This window comes from Symphalangus syndactylus, chromosome 3 (genome assembly GCF_028878055.3).
Source record: "Symphalangus syndactylus isolate Jambi chromosome 3, NHGRI_mSymSyn1-v2.1_pri, whole genome shotgun sequence".
NCBI lineage: Eukaryota > Metazoa > Chordata > Mammalia > Primates > Hylobatidae > Symphalangus > Symphalangus syndactylus.
In genome coordinates this window covers 46,463,524-46,486,957 of record NC_072425.2, presented here as the reverse complement: position 1 = coordinate 46,486,957, position 23,434 = coordinate 46,463,524, and the positions used below count along the sequence as shown (strand labels likewise).

Sequence of the window (23,434 nt, the reverse complement as noted above, 5' to 3'; positions counted from 1 at the left end):
CCTCCTCATCCTCTCTGCAAAGTCCCTTCTTACTCCTCCCACACTTGAGCTGGGGTTTCTGCCTCAGATCCACAAGGAAGGCAAGTGCTTTTTCTCATCCCCACCTGCCGGGCTCCTTGTCTGGGCAGACAGGGGCTGGGATCCCAGAGCTGGGTCAGCTCAGCTGCGGGGGTCCATCCCTCCCCCCTGGCACTGGGGCCCTGGCCCACGCCCAGCACCATCCTTGCAGACAGCTCCATGTCCATAGGGGCCACGTTGCTATGGTGACTCCACTACCCACACAGTGTCCAGGGAGACAGCACGGGGTATAGCTGGAGCTGTTCTCAAGACTTGCAGAAACCGGCACTGACAGGCTGGGAAGATTCTGGAAAGGGTCAGAGGGAGTGGGGGATGGGAACTAAGAGAAGCTGCGTCCCTAGCAGTAGCACTGTGTGTGTGTGAATCTGTGTGCACGCACTCACACATGCACCCACCCTCGTCTGAGCAGAGGTGTAGCCCCTAGAGAGGCCTAATCTTGTGACTGTCGTAGGTTTCTGTCTGAGGTGGTATTCATGGTCTCTCACTGTGTTAAGCTGCTATATTGAAAACTAAAAGGGAGAAAAAAGCGGCATGTATATGGCAGCAGAGCAGACAAAACTGTGACTTTGGCTGCACCATGCCTGAACCTGGCCTCATGGTCTACCTTGTCCCCTGTCCTTTAAGATTTACAGAACCCAGCGTGGGACACCAGGAAATTACACTGTGACGAGGATGCAAGGTGACAAGCTGTGATGCCTATCCCTCCTCCTACACCCCTCCATGCAGCACTCTCCCTGAGTTCCAGGCAGCTTGTCTGAATCGTCTTGTTTAACCCACACTGCAATCCTGCAGAGGGAAAACTGTTACGCTCATTTTACAGATGAGAAAACTGAGGTTAAGTCACTTGCCGCAGTCAGGAGCTAGTAAGTGGAGGAGGTGGCAGTCGAATGCAGGCTGTTGTTGGAAGATCCGTGATCACTACAACATACAGACCTGCTTCTCCTTGCAGCTCCCCACTCGGTGGGAGTTTGTTGGGAGCAGCCTTCTAGGTCCGAAGAACAGAATCCATGGCACCAAGTGAAATTAAGGAGCTGCCCACCCTGGAATAGCAGGTGGAATACAACCCAAATTGTACCCATCGGGCACTGGTACTTAGGCCGTAAATTCAAGAGCTTTCACTTCCTCTTCCTGGGCGATATTGAGAATTAGTAAATAAATGGCCCCAGCCCTAACCCATGTACACATCTGTGCTGACCCAATTCAGTCTGGGGTAGATAATCTATGCCTTTTCCCCACAGTCATGCATGTGGACTCCCCTTTGCGGAGCTTCCAAAACAGCCTTGACTGCAAATAAATTAATTCTCAGGGGTGGCAAGAACTGGGCCCTAACATCTTTTCGGGCCCTCATCTTCAGAGCCGATGCTGATTTGTAAAGTGCTTTATGACTTATTCATACCAGCCTTCCCCAGCTTCCCAGGACAACCTTCCCCTCACACAAATGAGCGTGACTCCCAGAATAGAATGTCAGGCTTCATTAAAAAGAAAAGCCCTGGGTGTGGGGGATGTCCCTGTTTTTGCTCCCTAGCCTGTGTCACCCTGTGGTTGTCAAATTCAGGTCAAACTTGAGAAAGCACCTGTGCTTTCATAGCCTTTGGCTTGTGAACAAGGCAAGATGTCAGGAACTTATTTCTGGGAAGGAGAGAGTTTCTAAAGGCTGGGCAGCCCTTCATGTCTGCTGCAGGAATCTCTGCAGTGAAGACTGAATGCCTCAGGACACCTGAGGCATTCCCAGGTGTCCAATAGCAAGTGATGAGGAGATGGGCAGAGTGGTCCCTGGGAAGGACTGGGGCCATGGCAGAACGAGGGTAGGGTTTTGCTCCACTGGTTCTCAACCCGGGGAACAAGGCAAGCTCTTTGCCTCTCAGGGATGCCAGTGAGAAACTGGAGTTGCCAAACTTGCCCCCAGTACCTTTTTTTTTTTTTTTTTTTTTTTTTGAGACAGAGTCTTGCTTTGTCGCCCAGGCAGGAGTGCAGTGGCACGATCTCGGCTCACTGCAAGCTCCGCCTCCCAGGTTCACGCCATTCTCCTGCCTCAGCCTCCTGAGTAGCTGGGACTACAGGCACCCGCCACCTCGCCTGGCTAATTTTTTGTATTTTTAAGTGACGGGGTTTGCCATGTTGGCCAGGTTGGTCTTGAACTCCTGGCCCCAGGTGATCTACCCGCCTCGGCCTCCCAAAGTGCTGGGATTATAAGCATGAGCCACTGTACCCAGCCCCAGTACCATTTCCATTACTGTAATCATCACAGTGTCCTAAAACTTGGGGAGGAAGCCTAAGCACAGATGGAAGAGAGAAATCCTGACTTTCCTTGTTTAACTTCATCAGGGTCCCTCAGCAGCAACCTTTTATTCAGGCCTCACCACTGCCCAGGAAAGCTGACCACAAATAAATTGTATGCCCATGAAATTGTTAGGCATCTCAGGGCACAAAAGTCATGCTGATGTAGGAATATCAGAGACTCAGTGGCCTTCACACTTCCACTAAAACTAGCAAGACTTCCATGTGCTTTGGTTATCATTCTCATGCCAGAAAGCCACCTTTTTTTTTTTCTTTTTTCTTTTTTTTTGAGATGGAGTTTCGCTCTTGTGACCCAGGCTGGAGTGCCATGGCGTGATCTCGGCTCACTGTAACCCCTGCCTCCCAGGTTCAAGCGATTCTCCTGCCCTCAGCCTCCTGAGTAGCTGGGATTACAGGCACGTGCCTCCACGCCCAGCTAATTTTGTATTTTTAGTAGAGACAGGGTTTCTCCATGTTGGTCAGGCTGGTCTTGAACTCCTGACTTCGGGTGATCTGCCTGCCTCAGCCTCTCAAAGTGCTGGGATTATAGGCGTGAGCCACTGCACCTTGCCCCAGGAGGCCATACTCTTTAGAGAACAACCCCACTGAACCACACCCACAAGGACTTTTGAGCAGCTCAGCTTCTTTGGAAGCTGACTGCAGGCACAGTGAAGCCAGGGACTTGCATCTTTTATATTCACCTTCTTCACTCCCAGAAGGGCAGAATAATGGGAATTAGTCTCATGCCAGAAGGCCACACTCTTTTGGTCTTTTGGTGGGAATGAGCCAGTGCCAGGCTTGGAATGAAAAACTCTTGAGTGGGAAGAGTGAACCAAGTGACCCTGGAGCACTGGGGTTTGACAGCCATGCAGGAGAGGAGAGGGGCCTGAACACACCACTGACCTCACTACCCCCTCAGTTACTGGGGACTCAACCACACACTTCTGAAGGCACTGCCCAACTGAGGATAAAGTAAATGTATCTGTAGACCTCTCCCTGGCTAGACAGCTCACAGTGAAGTTACTGGTAACAGGAACAACTTCTCGATGATGTGTAAGTCAGTCCAGTTTAATCATTCGCATAAATCCAGGGAGCAAAATCCCCTAGACTGTAAGATCTCGGGGGGCTTCCCTTCCTTCCATGTGCTGTCCCAGAGCAGAGGGACTGGCCTGGACTCAGTCCTCAAAGTCTCGGGTGTGAGAATGGGGACTTGCAGCACATTTAAAGGGTCCTTCATTTAAGCGTCCCTCACTGCTAGCCTTCAGCCCTCATCATCCAGCAGTGGGCAACACTGAGCCTTGTGAGCAAGCAACAAATGCAGTCTAAAAAAGGCTGCTTTGCAAAAAAGGGCCCACAGTGCTCTCAACATCTTGAAAGAAAACAGCACCAACAAAGGAGTGGCTTTTGGATGAATCCACTCAGCACCTATCTTTTGACCATCCCCTCTAGCTCTGGTCTTCCAGGCAGGGGACTGGATGAATTACTGCATGTGGGACTCTAAAGAGACCCAGCTGGCTAACCCCATTTGGACAGATCATAGTCAAGGTCCAGAAATACATCCCAACTGATTACTTTATTCTTAAAAAGTAAGTTTATGGTATTTTCAACTGAGAGTTAGTTCCATACAACTACTAAGTGATTGCTAATACATAACCCCCTTTAAAAAAATAACTAGGGAGGCCGAGGCGGGCAGATCACCTGAGGTCGGGAGTTCAAGACCAGCCTGACCAACATAGAGAAACCCCATCTCTACTAAAAATATAAAATTAGCTGGGCCTGGTGGCAGGCACCTGTAATCCCAGCTACTCGGGAGGCTGAGGCAGGAGAATCGCTTGAACCCAGGAGGCGGAGGTTGCAGTGAGCCGAGATCGCACCATTGCACTCCAGCCTGGGCAACAAGAGTGAAACTCCGTCTCCAAAAAAACCCAAAAAACAACAAAAAAAAAATAAAAGGCATTTCTTTAGGCATTAAACTTTTTAACATGTTAATTAACTTTTAAAATAATCTTTCTAAAGTATAGTAAATTAGTTACACTGCTTTGGACTTCATTAAATATATATATATCTCAATAGGGATGCTACAGCCCCCTTGGGGGCAACTGTTGGTTCTTGAATGTGAAGAAACATTACTCTTTTTTACGTATAAACCATAGATATATATATAAAGTACACAAACAGATATACATTATATTTCTGGTATTAAACTTTCATAAGAGGAATCATTAGGAAGAAATGTCTAAAAATGCTCCTTAGGGGAACAATAAGGAAAAAACCATTTAAGAAAACACCACTTAAATAGAAAATAACAATGATAGCTTTTACCATATAACTCAAAGTCAGACATACAAAGATCTATCATCATATTCTTTGATGGTTTTTGAGGTAGATGGGAGGATCTGTTCCTTCTTAAACTATCCTGACCCTGACTCTGACCCTTGGTGCTGATGCTTTTCAGGATGATAACTTTTTTCCCTCCTTTTCTATGTTACTCTGTCATTTCTCAGTGGGCTCTCTTCTAACAGTGGCCTGGTAAGTCCATTATCTTTTTTTTGAGACAGGGTCTTTCTCTGTTTCCCAGGCTGGGGCACAGTGACGCAGTCACAACTCACTGTAACCTTGATCTTTGGGCTCAAGCAATCCTACCTCCTCAGCCTCCTGAGAAGATGGGACTACAGGTGTACGCCAGCATGCCCGGCTAATTTTTTTGTATTTTTCGTAGAGACAGGGTTTCACCATGTTGCCCGGGCTGGAAGTCCATTATCTTAACTTTATAGGTGGTATTTATACCCAGTGCTGGCCTGACAGTAACACCGTTCTTCCCTGCCGAGTTCAAGAACTACTAAGTGGGTTGTTCCCTGCCTGTTCATGTATTTTCATGTATTTCTGGGTTTGCATCTGTGTTTTCGATGACTGAGGTCACCAAGGAAACTTTCTATCATATACCACTGGCTTATGCAGAATGACTTACGGTGCAAAGTGTTTCAAAGGTCTTTTCAGAGACAAAGGATCCATCAAGGCCAAAGAGAAATATGGAAGCATAGGAGAGCATCCCTCCAAGGATGATAAGGTTGTTCATGTATGGACTTGACATCTTTATCAGCCTGACAAGAGAAAGAGACAATAGATTTAACAGAACTGTTAATTTAGTTATTCCTTCAACAGGTATTTTCTTAACGCCTGCTAGATATATATTGTTGCTTAGGCTAGAGGGGAGAGAGAGAAAGAGAAATAAGCCATGGGGCCTCAGGGGACACATCAGCAGGAAGGCCCACATTTCTAGTCAGATTTCCCCAGCACCCAGGTGCTCACTCTGGAACCTTCCCCTTACAGAGAAATAATGAAAAGCTCTGGTTTCCTCTACCCCCCTCCCCACCTACTGTTTGTCCTTCACTAAAAGACCTCAGACAACTATATATTTCTAATTGTTGATTTCCCTGCCTCCTTTGTCAAGTTCACCTATTACTTCCCTAGGGACAGCTTGTCACATCAGCTTCTTCATCCATTAATTTTCAGTTTAAACAAAAGCATTAAGTCAACAGGTGTTTTTTTTTTTTTTTTTCTGGAGCTGAGAACTCATGTCAAATCTAGAGAATGTGACATGTAACTTCAGCCACGTTCCCCACAGTGAGGAGGAAGTCCCATACCACACTCCCCAGCCTTGAGCAGACCGTGTCAAGGAGGCCTAACTGTGAGTCTCGAGGGCTGCTTAGGAAAGCTCACACTGTTCTGTGCACAAAGACAGCCACATACGTGGGCAGGAATACCTCTCCCAGTCACTGGGGTGACAGAGGGAGACACCAGAGTCCCCATCCCACCTACTACCCATGTCTTCACTAGGCTGCAGTGGGGAGCACGGAGCATTCTTTATACTTCCAGACTCTGCATCCTTCTCTGTTATTTCCTCCCGGAACCCCGTGGTGGCCCCCAGCTGCCCAGCAAGCCAGGGTCATTAGTGAGCTGGTAGGTGCCTGGCTCCCCCAGCACAATCAGTTCAGAAGGGCTTCAGGTTTTAGGCGCCCTGTGGTTGAGGGGCTCTTTTGCAGACTGTAATTATGGCCAATTGTTCCCCAACATTTTCCTTTGCATTCTGCAGTTCTGTTAACCCTCCACATTTTAAACATGCAAAACGTCAAAGAGAGAGGGAAATAAGAAGCCTGCTGCTCTTCCTCTGTGAACTGCACCCCGGCTTTCAAGTTGGGAGCACGGGGTCCAGGGCTTAGACTCCGCCACTCCGTAAAAGTGACACCTTGACAAGTCACTTAGCCTGGCTCAATTTCCTCACCTGTACCTGAGATAACTGATCCTGTTGCCTTGGACACATGTGAAGCTGAGATGACCTTGGGTCCCTGGAGGTCCTTTTGTAAACAGTGAACTACTTAGGTGCCTCCATTCTTATTACTACAGCAGTCAGGGGAGGGGAGAGCCTGGGGGTTGGGGCAGGCTTCCCAGAGGAGGTGGGCCTTATAGGATGGATTTAGGAAGAGAGAAGTAGGGGGAGGGATTGGGAACCATAGCAATATTTATTTTCTATCTTTCTGCAGATTTTTCAATAGCCAAGCCTGTTAAAAAACAAAACAAAACAAAACAAAACAAAACAAAACAAAACAAAACAAAACAAAACAAAACACCTCACCTGGATGCCGGCCTCTTGGAAAGAGTAATGGTAACTTTCCCCCAGGAGGCCAAGAGGGGGTAGTTAAGGAATTCAATGAATTTAGTCTTATGATGGGGCAACTTGCTGTCCTGATGGGACTTCTCGAGGCATCTGGGCTGTCAATCTAACTTTGAGAGCTGATTATGTGCCCAGGCCTGTGCCAAGTGCTAAGAGGTATGTTCAGCATTTAAGGTTTGTATGGAGTGGATAAAAGTTGCCTCACTTTTTTTTCGTGGCAGTATATGTGCTATTTGTTGTAAGTAAAATAAAATAACAGGAGAAGAAAACTCTTTTCTGTTTTTCAGGAAATAGGTTTGACCTAACCAATTGCTATCCAAAAAAGCCAAACAACAACAAAATAACCCTGGACACAGCGGCTCATGCCTCTAATTCCAGCAACTTGGGAGGCTGAGGCAGGAGGATCGCTTGAGGCCAAGAGTTTGAGAAAAGCCTAGGCAGCATAGTGAGACTCTCTTAAAAATAAATAAATAAATAATAATAAATAGATTAATTAAAAAACCAAGCACACATACAAAAGTTTAGAGCCTCCAAATTCCTTCTTTGCAAGCAGGCAGAAATTAAAAAATCTCAAAAACCAAAAAAACTGTTTTCTTCAGAATCAGACTTGTTCCTGACAGCCCACGAGTTCATGCAATGTGGCTTCTGGGCACCACAGCAGAGCCATGGCACCATATAGGTGGTCACTGTGGCTTTCCCCATGACGGTCCATGCTCTGCACCCCTGCTCATTCCACAAAAAGGCTTGGGGCTGGGTTCAGGGATTTGCTATGGACACCAAAGAAGCAAAATGCACTTGGTAAAAACCACCGCCTGGAGTGGCGGCCTGTTCTACCCATGACTGACCAGAATAACTCAGTCAGCCTCCCTCCTCTGGAGAATTAACGGCATGTGGTGGGGAAAAGAAATTAAGACAAGAAACCAAGAAGACAGTCTGCCACGAGTGGACAGCAGCACTCCGTCGCTGAACTTCAGGGCTCTTCTCTGTGAAATGAGGAGTTATCTGGAGGGTCATTCGGGATGATGGAAGGGAGGGCTTCCTGGCCATAATGAACTGTACCAATGGGAGTCCATTCACTGGACTTTGTGACCCCCTTCAGTGGTGATTCCCAGCGATGCTAGGGGATAGGGGCAAAGAAGTTTGGGGAATTCTGTCTTCTATATCTCTCCTTCTGGACCTCCACAAAGTACAGGAGTATATCTAAAGCTCTGAGAAGGTCCATGGACTTGGACTCTTCGATTTTATTTAACTTCCTCAAACTTATTTGACTAAACTCCTGTGCAGCCAGCAGCCCGGCCTCTGTGTGTGTGTGTGTGTGTGTGTGTGTGTGTGTGTGTGTGTGTTTGTGTGCATGCGCACACACATGCGTACTCACATGCATGTAACACCTACAACATCCTAGCAACTGAGTAACACTTTGGGAAACTGCCCTGCAGACTTCTGTGTCCCTGGGGAATCTGTCATGTGGCACTCCTATACTGTGTCCATAGGCTTGTCAATTCAGAAAGTGATATCACAGAGGAGGACCAGGGTGGCTTACTTCTGATTCCGGTTCTTGATGTTGAAGAAGAGAAAAGCACTGGCCATGATCATCCCGAGGATGGTGAGGGCAGAGAGGATGCTGTAGAGAGGTAGGGAGATCTTCCGCAGCTGCTCCAGGATGATGGTCTTGTCTTTTGGTGGTTCGGATCCTAGAGGATCAAGAGAAGACATCAGTGGGACCCGGTGCAAGTCATTCCCCGAGAACACCTTTGCCTTAGTGTCCCTGATATCCAGCCAGGCCCTGTGCACAAACTCTACACAAGGCACATCTATCTACTGGGTGAGCCAGATCCGGCGGTTGGCCAGTCTGCCCAACAGGGAGCCTGAGCCAGGACTTATTTCTTTCTCTAAATAGAATCAATAAAGGATTTGTGATGCATTTAATAGCCATTAGAAGACTAGAATTTGATTTGGTGTAATTACACTATTGAAAAACCATCACCATTTATCCCCCAAGGCAACAACGGCCTGGAAGCACAGGGCTGGGTGATGTGAGTGGGTACCACTGGGTGCCTTCGGGGATGAAGAACTTGGCTTTGGCCTCAAGATCTCTGCTCCTGCACATACACAATAAATGATCCCTCCTCAACAGGATGGACACCTTGCCTGTTGGTTCCATGGCGACACATATGTGTTTCGGCTGCAGAATTTCAGCTTCAATGTCATTGTGTTTTAAAAGCTCTATCTGGCTTTCTGTTTCCATAAGACTCTGAGTAACTGTGGGAGGCAGAAGCTACCTTCCTCTCCCTGCTGTGCCAGAACCGGCCTGGAACTGTGGGATTCCATTTCTCTATGTGACTGCAGAGGTGCGCTGCTCATTCTTTAAGAGCACAAGGAACTCGGGGGAACCCTGAGGGTTTCAGAGCAAATCCATCTTTCAGTCCTGTTTTAGTTTTAGCAGGCATACACTGGTTTGGGATGAGGGATTCAGGGACTCCCCCGGCTTCCTGCGAATCCCTCTTTCTTAGCTGCTATTTTAGGTCAGGTTTCTGCTGTGGAATTGTGAAACTTCAGGGCTTTTCTCTCCAGTAGGGGTATGTGGAATCAGCCAGATGTTACAGAGTAGCCAAGCCTGGGAATCTGGGAGCCCCACCAGGGTCCTAATTATGCCTCTCTTCCCAGGAGACAAGCAGGAAAGGGGCAGATGTGGCAGCAGGGAGTGAGAACTCCTCTGAACATCTGGGTTTAAAACACTGCTAGCAAGTTCAATTGTGTTTAGAAATATTCAGTGGCTTTGGCTGAGCGCGGTGGCTCATGCCTGTAATCCCAGCACTTTGGGAGGCCAAGGCTGGTGGATCACTTGAGGTCAGGAGTTCGAGACCAGCCTGGCCAACATGGAGAAACCCCGTCTCTACCAAAAATACAAAAATAGCTTGGTGTCTGGTGCACACCTGTAGTCCCAGCTACTCGGGAGGCTGAGGCAGGAAAATCGCTTGAACCCAGGAGATGGAGGCTGCAGTGAGCCAAGATTATGCCACTGCACTCCAGCCTGGGTGACAGAGCAAGACTCCATCTCACAAAAAAAAAAAAAAAAAAAAAAAAAAAAAATAGAGAGCAAGCGAGAAACATTCAGTGGATTAAAAGAGTTTGAACCATCTAAGAAATTTAGGGAAGTTGCCAGGTTTGAAAACAGCGAGGAACCTGCTGTTAATGTGGTTAATGTGAAGCCTTAAGCAATTCTAAGTAAAGTAACATTTATAAGAAAAGTGGCATCAAGGGCCAAAAGTCTGGGCTAAAGCAGACACAAGGAGATGGAGGTAACATCATTTCTTGCTTCCAGAAGTGAAAGCTCACCATCTGGAAGCTTCTTCCCCCTCTGTCCATCATCCTTCCCCAAACACCTGGCTCAGGTGCCTTCTGGCTACCAAATGCAAGAACAGTCCTGGGGCGTCTGTGAGTTCCTGGCTGGAAACAAGCCCCTCTATGGGCACTGAGAAAGAAGACTGAGGTTTGGTTCACAGGTGATATGATCACTACTGGGTTTGGGGCCTATTGTGTAGAAACAACTCCAGAAAATTGACAATAGACAACAGAAAGTTGTCTCCTTCTTACTCCTTCTTCTCTTCCTGCAAAATGATGGCTCCATAAGGGGTATCTTAATTAAGACTTTGTGGAAACTAAATGCTTGGTTTATCATGAGTATTAGTAACAGCAGAAGTCCTGAGTTTTCTTTCTTGCTTTTTATCTGGTCCATTCATCCATTATTCATCCATTCACTGCCATTCACTCATTCATTCATCATTAATGATGATTAGTCACAATTAATAATCAACTCCCATCTGTCAGGCCTGGGACTGAGCACCAATGATACAAAGATGAAAAATACACTGTCCCTGCCTTCAGGGAACTTACACACTAGCCATAGGAAAAAAGAAAAAAGCACTAATAAGCAATCCTATTTATTGAATGCCTATGACAGGCTAAGCAAGATATAGAGATTTTCCCACTTGATCCACCCAACAGCCTCATGGGTAGTTAAGATTATTCCCATTTGACAGAGGGGGCAATGGTTTTCTAGGTGTTAAGTGGCTCTTACAGCTAGTAAGTGGCAGGATTTGAACTCAGATCTGCCTAACCCTGAAGCTTATCATCTAACTACTACACAAACTGCTGCCAGTGATGCTGGGGTCCAGGTGATGTGATAACATCAGACAGGAGGCCTGAGCGCAAGCAGAGTGCAGTCCTGCCTGACGGGGTCAGGAAATGCTACAGAAAGGAGGCGATGAAGGAGCTGAGTCTCGAAGGATGAGTAGAGTAGTTGGCTATTGGCCAGAAGATGAGAAGGAAAGGGCACCCTGGGCAGAAGGCGCAGCATGAGCCAAGGCCCAGTGGTGTTGCAGGACAGTTGAGGAACTGTCAGCAGTTTAGTTGGGGCGATCTGAGAGGGGAGACAGAGAAGGGAGGAGGGGTCCCTTCATGGAGGCCTTGGGGCCACAGCTCAGAGTGAGGTCCCCTCGCTCTGAGCAGTGGGGACGTGCGGGCTCTGAGCAGAGGTGGCATCTTAAGCCTGGCATGACAGCAAGGGCACTTTGGCTGCTGAGGGCAGAATGGACTTGAGGAGGGAAGGCTAGCATAGCAGTGAGAAGCCTCACTGGGGGCTAGTGTAGGGGTCCGAGTGAGCGGGGCTGAGAGCAGAACCCAGGCCAGGTGTGGATAGAAGACCTGGGCTCTGCCCTGACCTTCCTGGGCTCTGTGTTCAGAGGCTGATTATTCATGGTCTGGGTAGTGGGGAAGGTCTGAGAAGCAGGAAGTAGGCCTGGCACAGCTGCTTCCTGTGTTCTCTCAACCTGGGGGCACAGCCCGGGGCTGAAAGGCAGGGCCTGGGCATCACCAATGAAGACCTGGTACCCTCTGACTGTTGTTTAGCCACTGTCCTGGCTACTGGTCCCTGCCCCACCAAATTCGTGTTTTTCCTGTAAGTTGTGTTTTGTGTCTTTTATTTGTTTGGCGCTTGAATCTTTTCTTCAATTTGTAAACCCTGAGTCCTCATTCAGTAAACCCTGATCTCCCCAGTCCGATAGCAGACATGCCGATCTTGGGGATCAGGGCTCTGGTGGTTACAACAACAGGCTGTGTGAATTTGGGGTGTCACCCTTGAGGTAATACGTGACGATATGTCCGGTGACAGCTCCCTCAGTTGGGATAGGGAGGCTCACCTGAGTGTGGAGACCACTCTGGTTCTCAGAGGCTGACTGGAGTTTTGCTTTGCAATGTTCTCAAGGCTGAATCCCTCAGGTCCAGTGGAAATATAGGAACATGACAGAGTCTAATCAAAGGGCCTGCAGAAGAGCCTTCTCTAGTGCCCTTGCTTTCAAGAAGGAACTTAAAAGCTCCTGGCACAGAAAGCCAGCTGTCCCAATTTCTGCTGACCCAGTGGAATCAAAGTAACAATATGGATGTGGCAGCTCTCTCTATTGCTATTCAGTGACTAGACTGTCTGCTTGTCCATCCGTCCATCCACTGTCCATCTGTCTACTCATCCACTCACCCTCCTATACATCTATCTATCCACTACCCATCCATCCATCCACTTGATCAATTCATCCATCCATCTACCCAGCCATCCATCTGTCCACCCATCTACCTGTCCATCTATCCACTCACCCACCCACCCATCCACCCACCCACCCACCCACCTATCCATCTATCCATCCATCCACCCATTCACACACCCATCCATGCATCCACCCAAACAACCATCCATCCATCCATCCATCCATACATCCATCCACCCATCCATCCACCCATCCATCCACACACCCACTCATCCACCCAACCATCCATCCATCCATCCATCCATCCATCCATCCATCCATCCACTTGATCAATTCATTTTGTCATTAAATACCACCAAGTCTCCAACACGCATCAGACCTTGGCTGGTGCCAGGAATTTAAAGTTAAATAGGATCCAGTCAGGGGCTCATAGCTAAATCACCTAGTAATATCAATGTAAAGTGACAGTGGCCATAAGAGAGGCAGAGAAAAAAGACTGGAAGCAAAGAGAAGGGAGTCATTAGCTCAGTTGGATGGCAATTAAGGAAGACTGCACAGAAGAGGTGTCATTTGAGCTGGGTATAGAAGCTGAAGAGGAGTTCTCTAGCAGAGGAGAAGAAATAATCTTCTAGGAAAAGCAGCAGATAGACAGGGCTTATTGCCAACTCAGTCAAACCCTTTGCCAGAGGAGAAGATTGACCTAAATTTAGCAGGGCTACATTTAAAAAGAATTACTCCTGGCCATCCAATGGTTTAAACACCTCAGTGTGCACTTCATACAAACTCTAGTGACCCATGCCAGGTGCTGGAGCCTGTACAAGTGATTGGAGCCCTGTGCTCAATGATTGAGTGTATGTGTTGAGGATGTTCCCTTGACCCCATGAAGCCAAGGATGCTGAGCTTGTCCCTAACCCTTAGGCAATGTCCAGGCTTGGGAGCAACTGGGCAGGCCCCTTCCTCTGAGAAGCCCACCTGCCTTACCTTGGAACCTGATGGTGTCATTGATGATCTCCAGTGTGTCAGCCACAGCGTTGTACTCTCCCACCTTCACCTCCCTGCTGTCTGTGGGGAGCAAAAGACAGTGGCCAGTTAGACTGGGATCTGGGTTTGTGTCTAGGTGCTCCTATTCCAGGCTCTTGCTCCCCTCACAGGCCCTGAATATATTCTTGCAGGCTTCCCTTTCTCCAATGCCTCTTCTGGTTAGAATCACAAAACTTCTAACCTGATCTAGGCTGGAACAGTCTCTTGTATTGTCTCTGTCTATCAACTGGTTGTCCATCCTTTGCTTCACACCTCAAAGATGGGGAGCCCAGGCTCCCTACAACTGTACTCTGTCTGGTACCAAGTTCTTCCTGGTCACTGAGCTGAAATGTTTCCCTGTAACATTCCCCCTGCTCAACTGGCTCTGCCCTCTAGAACCACACAGACCACTTTTGCTCCATGTTCCCTAGGATAGGCCCAGATACTTGAAGACAAAGACAGGTCAGTCTGCTGATACCACCTCCCAACTCATCTTTACAGAACAGCACTTCAATCTCCCTGCTCCCCCACCCCAGCCCCTCCTTTGGACACATTACGCAAAGTCAGTCTTTCTGTAGAGTGTAGACCCAAGGACTGACCAGTGCACTTTTGGCATGATTTGGTCAGCAGCAAGTAGAGGCCACCATCCCCTCCCTCATTCTGGAGTTCACATTGCTATTATATGCATCCTCAGGTTGAATTAGCATCTTTCAGAAGCCACATTGCTCTGCTGTGTCATACTAAGCATAGTCTCCCACAGCCCTTGGCTCCTTGCACTTGTTCAATGTGTTTTCAAACCCAAGCGGTGCATTCAAATTTACTCTCATCCTTCTTACAGTTCTTGGTGTGTTTAGTTCACTGTTTTGGTCATCGTCAAGGATACAGATGATGAGGACTGGCCCAGAGTGGTGGCAGAAGAAATGGAGACGGGGATCAGATTTTAGCAAGGTTTCTTTTTTCCAGGTAAAATCAGGACAACTGAGTGATCAAATGGGAGATGAAGAAGAGGGGGACCAAGGTCATCCAAAGTTCTGGTGGGGATGAGGAGTTTCAGTTCCCATCCCTGAGTGGGGAACCCAGGAGGGGTTCAAATACAAGGGGAAGAATAATGAGTTCCATCTTGGATGTGCTGATCCTGGGATGCCTGTGGAACATCAAGGCAGAGATGCTCTTGAGTCTAGAGCTGAGGGGAGAGGTGTGGCTAGAGGGCAAGCTGGAGTCATTGGCATGGAAGCTGGGAATTGGAGTTGGAGGCAGGAATGAGACCCCCAGGGAAAGTGAGCCAAGTAAAAAGAGCAGAGGACGAAGTGCAGACTCTGGAGGAGCCCTGACCCCTGGGGTGGGCAGAGCAGAGACTGGGAAGGGGTGGCCAGGATGCAGGAGCAGGGTGCTGGGAGGGAGTGGGCATCTTAGAAGCCAAGGAAAGGCATACCTTCACCATGGAGCTGGCTGTAGTGTCACATGCCACAGAGAGGCTAGGAGAAGACCCTTGAGCAGGGTCTGAGGATCTGGCATCTGGGAGGATACCAGTGACCATGGATGAAGCAGATTTAGGGAAAGGTTGTGGTTAGAAGGATGGAGCAAGGGGCAGTGAGTTTGAGGGCAGAGATAGGGCCCCCAGGGAAGAGCAGGCTTGAGAACGGTGGGGAGCAGGTAGGAAGGGCTGGGGGTACTGACCGAGCCTCTATAGTGTGCTGGATCAGTGCTATTTTATGTACATTTTCTTGCCTAGCTAAAACAGTGGGTGGAGTAGGTGGTCTCACCTTAAAGACAAGGAGACGGAGGCTCAGACAGCTTGTGGCTTTGCCTAGGGCCCCAGTGGTAATAAGAATAGAGCCCAGACTCAAACCCTGGACATTTTCCATAGCCCATGCTCTTCCCTGACATGGGGGTGCCTCGATGGGATTCCTGAGAGGTGACAGTTTGTGCCGAGTGCCCACTTCATGGACCACCTGTGCCTCCTGAATGTGAGAAGCGCAAAGAGGAGGATCGTCCACCCATCCCCAGATGAAGGCCTCTATGAAGTGCAGGCGGGTCCCTTCCAGAGCTGCAGACCCTGGCCAGCAAAATGCCTAAAGTTTATATAGGAATTCCAAAGCGCATCCTGAGGAAGTGCCTCCTGGGGCTCTAGCTCTAAGGGAATTTCTTTGCAGAAATGCAGGTGCACTGCTGGCCCTCAGAAACATTCAGAAAACAGAACAGGGAATCCCCTGGGCCACACTTCTGCCTGTGTTCCTCTGACCGTGGGTGGTGGAAACAGGGGCTGTAAAAGTCACTTCCTTCTCCCCACAAGGGTCCTCACCATTTAGGGGGCATCACACTGTGCAAGCGGCTGTCGCTTACCTGGGTCACCCGGCCCCTAAATGTCACATTAGCAGAATCTGCTGGGGGCTCCAGCATCCCTGCTCTGGCCTTTTGAAGTCCTGAGCCCTGCAGATGCCCCAATCAGGTCTTGCTGCTCAGAGGAGGCCCTGATTTATTTATTTGAGGCAGGGAGGCAGTGCATGAAATATGCAGGTTGATCAGAATCAATCATCAAGAGTGGGGAATGGTGTGGCTGGCACCCCACCGCACCCCGGCCACACAGCCCGCCCCTCTGACTCACATGCCCTGCTGTATGCACCGTCCCATGGCACTGAAATAATACTCAGCTTCCCACCGACCGTAATCACCATAATCTCTCCCTGGGGGCAATGTTGGAGACTCACAGGCACTTCACAAGTTCCTGCATTTAATGCTCATGGCAAACCATGAATTGGGCATAATTCATCCTGGTCTAAAGAGGCAGGAGGAGCCTCAAATAGGTTAAGTACCCACTCAGAGGCACGTGCTCAGCAGCGACCCAGTGGGCAACTGAACACGGGTCTCCTAGTTCTGAATTCAGCATACTTTTACCCCCATACTGAGCAGGGCTGCCAATCATTCAGCCCGCATTTGTTGAGTGCCTACTGCGTGCCAGGCTCAGCTCACAGTATTTCATGATAAAGCATCTCTTAAAAGCAGCACTGCAGGTGGTGGGAAGTTAAAGTCATTCCCATGTCCTCAAGCCAGGTAGCCTTGGACATCCTGGATGCTGGAGAGATGTTGATACTAAATCCTCTAGTTTTATCATTTCATTCATTCACTCAACAAACATTACTGGACACCCATTATATGCCAGGCTCTGGCCTAGGGGCCAGAGATATAGAGATTTTTTTTTTTTAATCACAATTTCAGATCTTGCATGACTGTATCTGTAAACTCGGAACTTTAGAATTGATAAGAGGGTTAAAGACGAGAATATATGCCAAGTTCCTAGCTTGGAACCTAAATCACAGTAAGTGTCCAATAAATTATGGTTATTTTATTCATGATGAAAGTAACTGTGGGCTCTATGTGAGGTTCCCAAACTCTCTTCATATTTTCTTCCTGCCATCTGTTCCTCACCATGGTTCCTCCACTTGGGAGGTGGCTTTCCCTCCCTTTAACAAGTTAACCTGTCCAAACCCTACCCACCTCTTCCAGGAAGCCTTCCCTGAGTACTGTTCCTCCCCTCCCAGTGTCCTAGTTGCTGTGGACTCAGGGCTCTGTGCATGACAACTCTTCATGTAGAAGCCATGTCCTGTGTGTGTCCAGGGCTTCTGATTCCTGCTGGCCAGCCTTGCTTCTGTTGTCCCAGGCAGTATAAGGTCTCATCCCCTGCACTCTGCTCAGGGTGCCTCCTGGGTCTGCAGATGGAAAGACTGTGTCCCCTGTATTCTTGCATTCACCCACAGTCCAGCCAGGTGGTAACCATGACAGGCACACAGCTCTCTCAGCTTTTAACTCTTGGGCTTGTTGTTAACTCCACTTGCAAACAAGGTCAACCGGTCTATATCTGGATATATCCAGTCTGTATCCAGACTTATTTGGGGTGGGTGTAATAACTGCCAGGGGTAGACTTGTCTTCTCACTTGGTTCTGGCTCCAAATTGGGGGAGCCAGAATGTGTCCTTTAGAATTTGATTGTTGTTGAAAACACGCACACTGAGACACAACGTATAACTCTGGGGTATGAAACAAAAGATGATCTTGGCTCAACAAAAATAAAAGATTCTATAAATGTACTCAATTCTAGGACCCCCCCTTCCAAACTCAGGCATAGAAAAGAGCTCTGAGCTAGGAGACAGGAGCCTCAGAGCTGGTGCTGGCTTTGCGGTCACTCTGTGAGTAGCCCTGGGGAAGTCCCATCCCCCACGTGGGTCTTGCTAAGTGAGGGGGCTGCATGGGAGATCTCTGTGGCCCCCAACTCCTGTTCAATGATTCTGCAATTGCTTGGAAAGGTCCTCCTCATTCCAAGCTAAAACCTGCTCTGTGCGACTTCCCCTCATGGGTCCTGGCTCTGTGCTGGGGCCCCAGGTCACTTCGGCTCCTGCTCCTGACCGTCCTTCAGACTTGGAACCTGGCAACCATGGGCCTCAACTCTGCTCTTCCCCAGGATGAACGGCCATTTCTCAGGAAGTGATTTTTCACTTCCACCCCATCCCAATCTGCTTCCTCTCCCTCTCCCAGCATTACCTCTCAGCAGCATAGAACAGAGACAGATTTTGTGCTCTACTGTCACAAACAATATGCTATTGCCACATTTTTCATAAGTTTAGTTAACTGACCTTTGTTTTGAGATTTTTAACAGGATAGGTGGACACTGGCCAAATACCCTGGGGTATAATAACTGCCAGGGGTAGATGTGTCCATCCATCTAGGCAAACTGGCCCAAGGACAAGAGCTAAGTACCTGAGGGGACCCAGGTCATATACAATAGGCTGTCTGCCCTGGGAGCACTTTTTCTCTTCTTTTTGGCAACCTCCCTCAGGTCCTTCAGAATTCATCTTGGGGCCGGGTGTAGTGGCTCATGCCTGTAATCCCAGGACTTTGGGAGGCTGAGGTGGGCAGATCATGAGGTCAGGAGTTCAAGACCAGCCTGGCCAACATGGTGAAACCCCATCTCTACTAAAAATACTATAATTAGCCAGGCGTGGTGGCATGTGCCTGTAATCTTGGCTACTTGGGGGGCTGAGGCAGGAGAATTGCTTGAACCTGGGATAGACGTTGCAGTGGGCTGAGATTGTGCCACCGCACTACAGCCTGGGTGACAGAGCAAGACTCCATCTCAAAAAAAAAAAAAAAAAAAAAAAAAAAGAATTCATCTTGGATGCCACTGCTCTCAGATGTCCTTCCTAGATCCTGCCAAGTAGACCTGAGTGCCCTCCTCTGAATGCCCACAGCTGCCTGTGCCATCCCTTATCACTCATCGCACCTTGGTGTTGTCTGTGTCTGCTCCTCATTGCACTGGGTGGGCTGTGGGCTCCCTGAGGGCAAGGATTACATCTTACGCCACTCAGCCCCACCAACCCCCATACCCAACCAGTGCCGACCAGCACCTGGCAGGTAGGGGGTCGCTTCCTAGGAGTGACAGGAAATAACTGTTGAGAAACCTCAAAAGCACAAACCTTAGGACAAAAACCAAAAGGGTTTATCTACATCAAAATTAAGAACTTCTGCTCAACCAGGACTTGAAGTTAGTTTATAGACAAGTGACAGAATGGGAGAAGATACTTGCAAAGCCTAAAGCCAATAACGGATTGATATCTAGCTTATATAAGGAACTTCTGCAGACCAACAAGAAAAAGACAGTAACTTCAAAATAAAAATGGTCAAAGGGCTGGGTGCGGTGGCTCACACCTGTAATCCCAGCACTTTGGGAGGCTGAGACAGTGGGAGGATCGCTTCAGGCCACGAGTTTGAGACCTGCTTGGGCAACATAGCGAGACTCCCACCTCCATTGAAAAACAAAAACAAAAACAAAAACAAAAAACGTAGCCAGGCATGGTGGTGCATGCCTGTAGTTCCAGCTACTTGGAAGGCTGAGGAAGGAGGATGGCTTATATCTGGGAGTTCAAGGCTGCAATGAGCTATGATTGTGCCACTGTACTCCACCCCAGGCAACAGAGGGAGACCCTGTCTTTTTTTTTTTTTTTTTTTAAAAAAAAGGTAAAAGGATCAGAACAGACAATTAACAAATGACTAATAAGCACAGAAAGAAATATCCAAACTCATTAGGAATCAGAAAAATGATACTTAAAGTCACAATATGATATTACTTTATACTTTTAGACTGTCAAAAAATGAGGGATCCAGGAAATCCCAAATCTGGGTGGTAGGTAGGGACACAGGAATCCTCTGCCAGTGGGTGTGGATATGGGCATGGCCATTCTGCAGAGCAACCTGGAAGGTTTTGGGCATGTTCAATGTGCACACAGATTCTGACTCAGCAATTCTGCTCTTGGAAACCTGTCCTAAGGAAATTCCCAGTTGGGTCCATAAGGGGACATGTATAAGGACATTTATTATTTGTGAGGGTGGAGGGTTGAAAGTGACCTGAGTGTCCGTCCCAGGGGCCTGGATGGGTGAAGGGATGGATGCACCCCACCATGGCTCCTGCAGGGAGCAGGGAGGAGCCATGCTTAGAGGCACACCCAGGACCATGGAGATGTCTTTAGAAACAAAGAGTTGAGTGGAAAAAACAAAACAGAACAGAAAAGATACCTAAGCCAGTGGCACTGATGTACATAGCAACACGCATCTTGCAAGCACACATACAAACACAATATGGGGTGTTTGCCTTTCCTTGGGGGAGGTAGGAGTGGGATATGGGAATAAATGAGGGAAATAAGGGGGATAAATGGACACACAAGAGGGACTTTCATGGACCAATGACAATGACTGCCCATGAAATGAGGTGTGCGAATTGTGTCCTAAAGAAGCATGACTGCACTTTTCTCAAGAAATTCCTGGGGGGAAGAGTGTAAATCTGGGGTCACTGTTGAGTGCCCAAGAGAGGAGAAGGAAGCCAACAGTTGTTATGACCCTTCTCTGTGCCAGTCACCGAGACAGGAACATCACAGCCTCACATCATCAGGTTCTCAGTCACTGTCAAGGCAAGGAAAATGATCACCTTTTATTTATTTACTTATTTTTAACTGAAATGAAGGCTCAAAGAGACTAAGCTGCTTTGCCTGTCTGCCAATGATCAGGCATGTCTGCTTCAAGCCTATATACTTTCCACATGAGAGGGAATGAGTTCCCCATCACTGGAGGCATTCAAGCAGTGGGAATGTTGTATAGGAGAATCAGGGCTCCCTTCAACATGGAGAGTCGATGGCTCAATGAAGCCCAATATCTGTAAAATATGCTGTCTTTTGGGCCACCTTTCTTAGGCTCCCTGAAAGGCAAATTCTGGAACATGAGGGCTGGGAGATGTCAAGGCTAGGGTCAAGCTGGAAAAGAGTCCACATTCCCGTGTGTCCTCTGGTTCCTGCTTGTCCACAACCCTGCTGGTGTATCCTGCAGGATTATGGACTATGACTCCACTCTTTAATTATATCAAGTTGCGTGACAGTCTGACGAAATGGCCTTTCCAGACCCATGACTTGCTGAAGCGAGCTACAGTTGCAGGCCTTGACAGAGGAAAAGGTTATTAAAAATCAGCCTCAAGAGTCTCAAAGTAGGGCCAAACTAGCCCTGAAAGTATTCTAGTAGGTTCTGGGAAATAATCTTCCTGCTTTCATAGGCACTGGCATTCGGCCAGAGAGATTATGAAGCCCTGGAGGATCAGGGACTGTATCTTATTCAACTTGGTTTTCTCCAGAGGACTCGGTAAAGCGCCTGGCAGATGCTCAGGAAATGCGCACTGAATACAACCGTATCTGTTACCCTGAAGACCAAACGGTAATTAATGTCTGCAAATGGGAAGGACAAGCCTCCCTTTCACTAGGTACGTTCTGAATGACAATTATGTCGTTAGAGTGAAGGAAGACCCCTTCCCTTCAAATCAGGTGCCAAAATATAAAACTCCAAAGCCTGAGCCCTTTATGCTGCATAGAAGCAGTGTGAAATTCAAGCACATTATCATTCCCCGAGATTCTTACAAATAGGCCTAATGAAGGCAGGGTCGGTGAGTTGGAGCGGCAGATGCTGAGTTTTCTCTAAGAACGGCATAAACAAGGCTCTAATCACGGCTTCACTCAACTTCCTTCCCTGCTGCAAATTCGGAGCCATGTTTAGACTTCGGCAGTAACATGGATACTTTTTTTCTCTTAAGGGGAAAAAAGCCAGTTCTCTAGTATTCATCCTCATCTACACGAGGTGTCATGAAAATCAGCCATGGCATCAGGGAGGAGCATGGAACCTGGAGATGAAAGGGGTTCAGGCCTGAGGTGTGTGCCCAACAGGATGCTAATACCTGCCTTACCTACGGCCAAGGGTGGCTCCCTAAGAATAGCACCTGCCTGAGACAAGGGGAAGAAGGCATGCAGTTTATTTAGAAGGTGATCCTAGGACGCACTGTTAGTGGTGTGGGGAAGTGAGGCAGGCAAGGGGGCCAGGACAAGGTGCATGAGTGAGCAGGTTTCTTTGTGGGCAACCGAGGCTCAGTCCCACTGTGGGAGCTCTGGGAAAAGAGCCAAACACACCTGGGAGTTGCCTCACTCAAGCGGAAAGGATGCTGGGGTATTTATCCTTCCCTCCTCATCCATCACTGACACAGGGCTGCTCCTGGAGGCGTTAACTCCCTGGACGGCTCATCGCACAGCTTGGACGGCCTATTCAATAATCCATCCTGGTAGATAAGGCACCTCTGAAACCCTTTACATTTGGAAAATCAACTGTTGTGTTGATACGCACATGCCCCTTGCATTCTGGTGGCTCATTTCAGTCCCAAAATAACACAACGTCCCTCTATTGGAGCAAGAGGATCAATGTCTGTTTAAAAAAACATGTAGGCCGGGTGCAGTGTGGCTCACACCTGTAATCTCAGCACTTTGGGAGGCCGAGGTGGGCAGATTGTGAGGTCAGGAGTTCGAGACCAGCCTGGCCAATATGGTGAAACCCTGTCTCTACTAAAAATACAAAAATTAGCTGGGCATGGTGGCACGAGCCTGTAGTCCCAGCTACTCGGGAGGCTGAGGCAGAAGAATCACTCGAACCCAGGAGGCAGAGGTTGCAGTGAGCCGAGATTGTGCCACTGCACTCCAGCCTGGGTGACAGAGTGAGACTCCATCTCAAAAAAAAAAAAAAATCATGTAAACAGGAGCATCTGGCCTTTATTGAAGGCCCAGCTGTGACCCTTAAGAAAAGCTGGACACAAATGCAGAGAGGGTGAGGGGAGCACACTTGTGCCTGGGTGTCCGTGGGAATGTGCAGAAGAGCAAGCTGAGGTCCAGTCCCAGCTCTGCTACTAGCCAGCTGTGTGTCCCTGGGAGACACTACTCATGCCTGGACCTCAGTTTCCCCATTTATACCATGAATTCTGGAATGAGATCATCGCTGAGGCCCTGCCCTGTATCACTTCCTATACATCATTAAGTGTAGGGAGCCGCTATTAGGGTAAAATGGCAGACAAAAAAGCAGCCAGGGGGTTTCAGCACTTCAGGGAAACCTGAATTTGCCCCAGAAAGGTGTCATAATGTTGACAAGGTGCTAATCATAATTGCTACTTACTTGGTGAGAAAAAAAAATACATATATATATATAAATATGTTGTATGTATAGTTAAATATACACATACTTTCTCATTTAGTTTTTCCCATATTCCATGAAGGTAATTAGGATTATACTCCTATTTTACAGATGAGGACAATCAGGGCTCAGGCGAAGTCACTTGTCTGAAATTCTACAGTGAGTAAGTGACTGGCTCTCGGGTGGGTCGACCCACAAAGCGCAAGCTCTGAACTGCTGTTTGCTGTACTGCCTTCCTTATAAATCCAGATATGCCTAAATAGTGACTGAAGCTGGTGTTTAAACCTAACATATGAAAAAAAAAAGGCAATACAATT

The 23,434-nt window shown here is 48.1% G+C and overlaps 1 protein-coding gene across 2 annotated transcripts in view; it reads right to left on the bottom strand.

Annotated features, from left to right (window-relative positions):
* Positions 1 to 23,434, bottom strand: part of GABBR2 (gamma-aminobutyric acid type B receptor subunit 2) — a 415,572-nt gene that overhangs the window by 89,809 nt on the left and 302,329 nt on the right. For both annotated transcript variants that reach the window (XM_055271718.1, XM_055271719.2), the window contains 3 exons: positions 13,546 to 13,626; positions 8,568 to 8,718; positions 5,324 to 5,456 (listed from right to left, as the gene is read on the bottom strand). In XM_055271718.1, the coding sequence (XP_055127693.1) occupies positions 5,324 to 5,456; positions 8,568 to 8,718; positions 13,546 to 13,626 (365 nt within the window). The remainder of the gene's footprint in view (positions 1 to 5,323; positions 5,457 to 8,567; positions 8,719 to 13,545; positions 13,627 to 23,434) is intronic.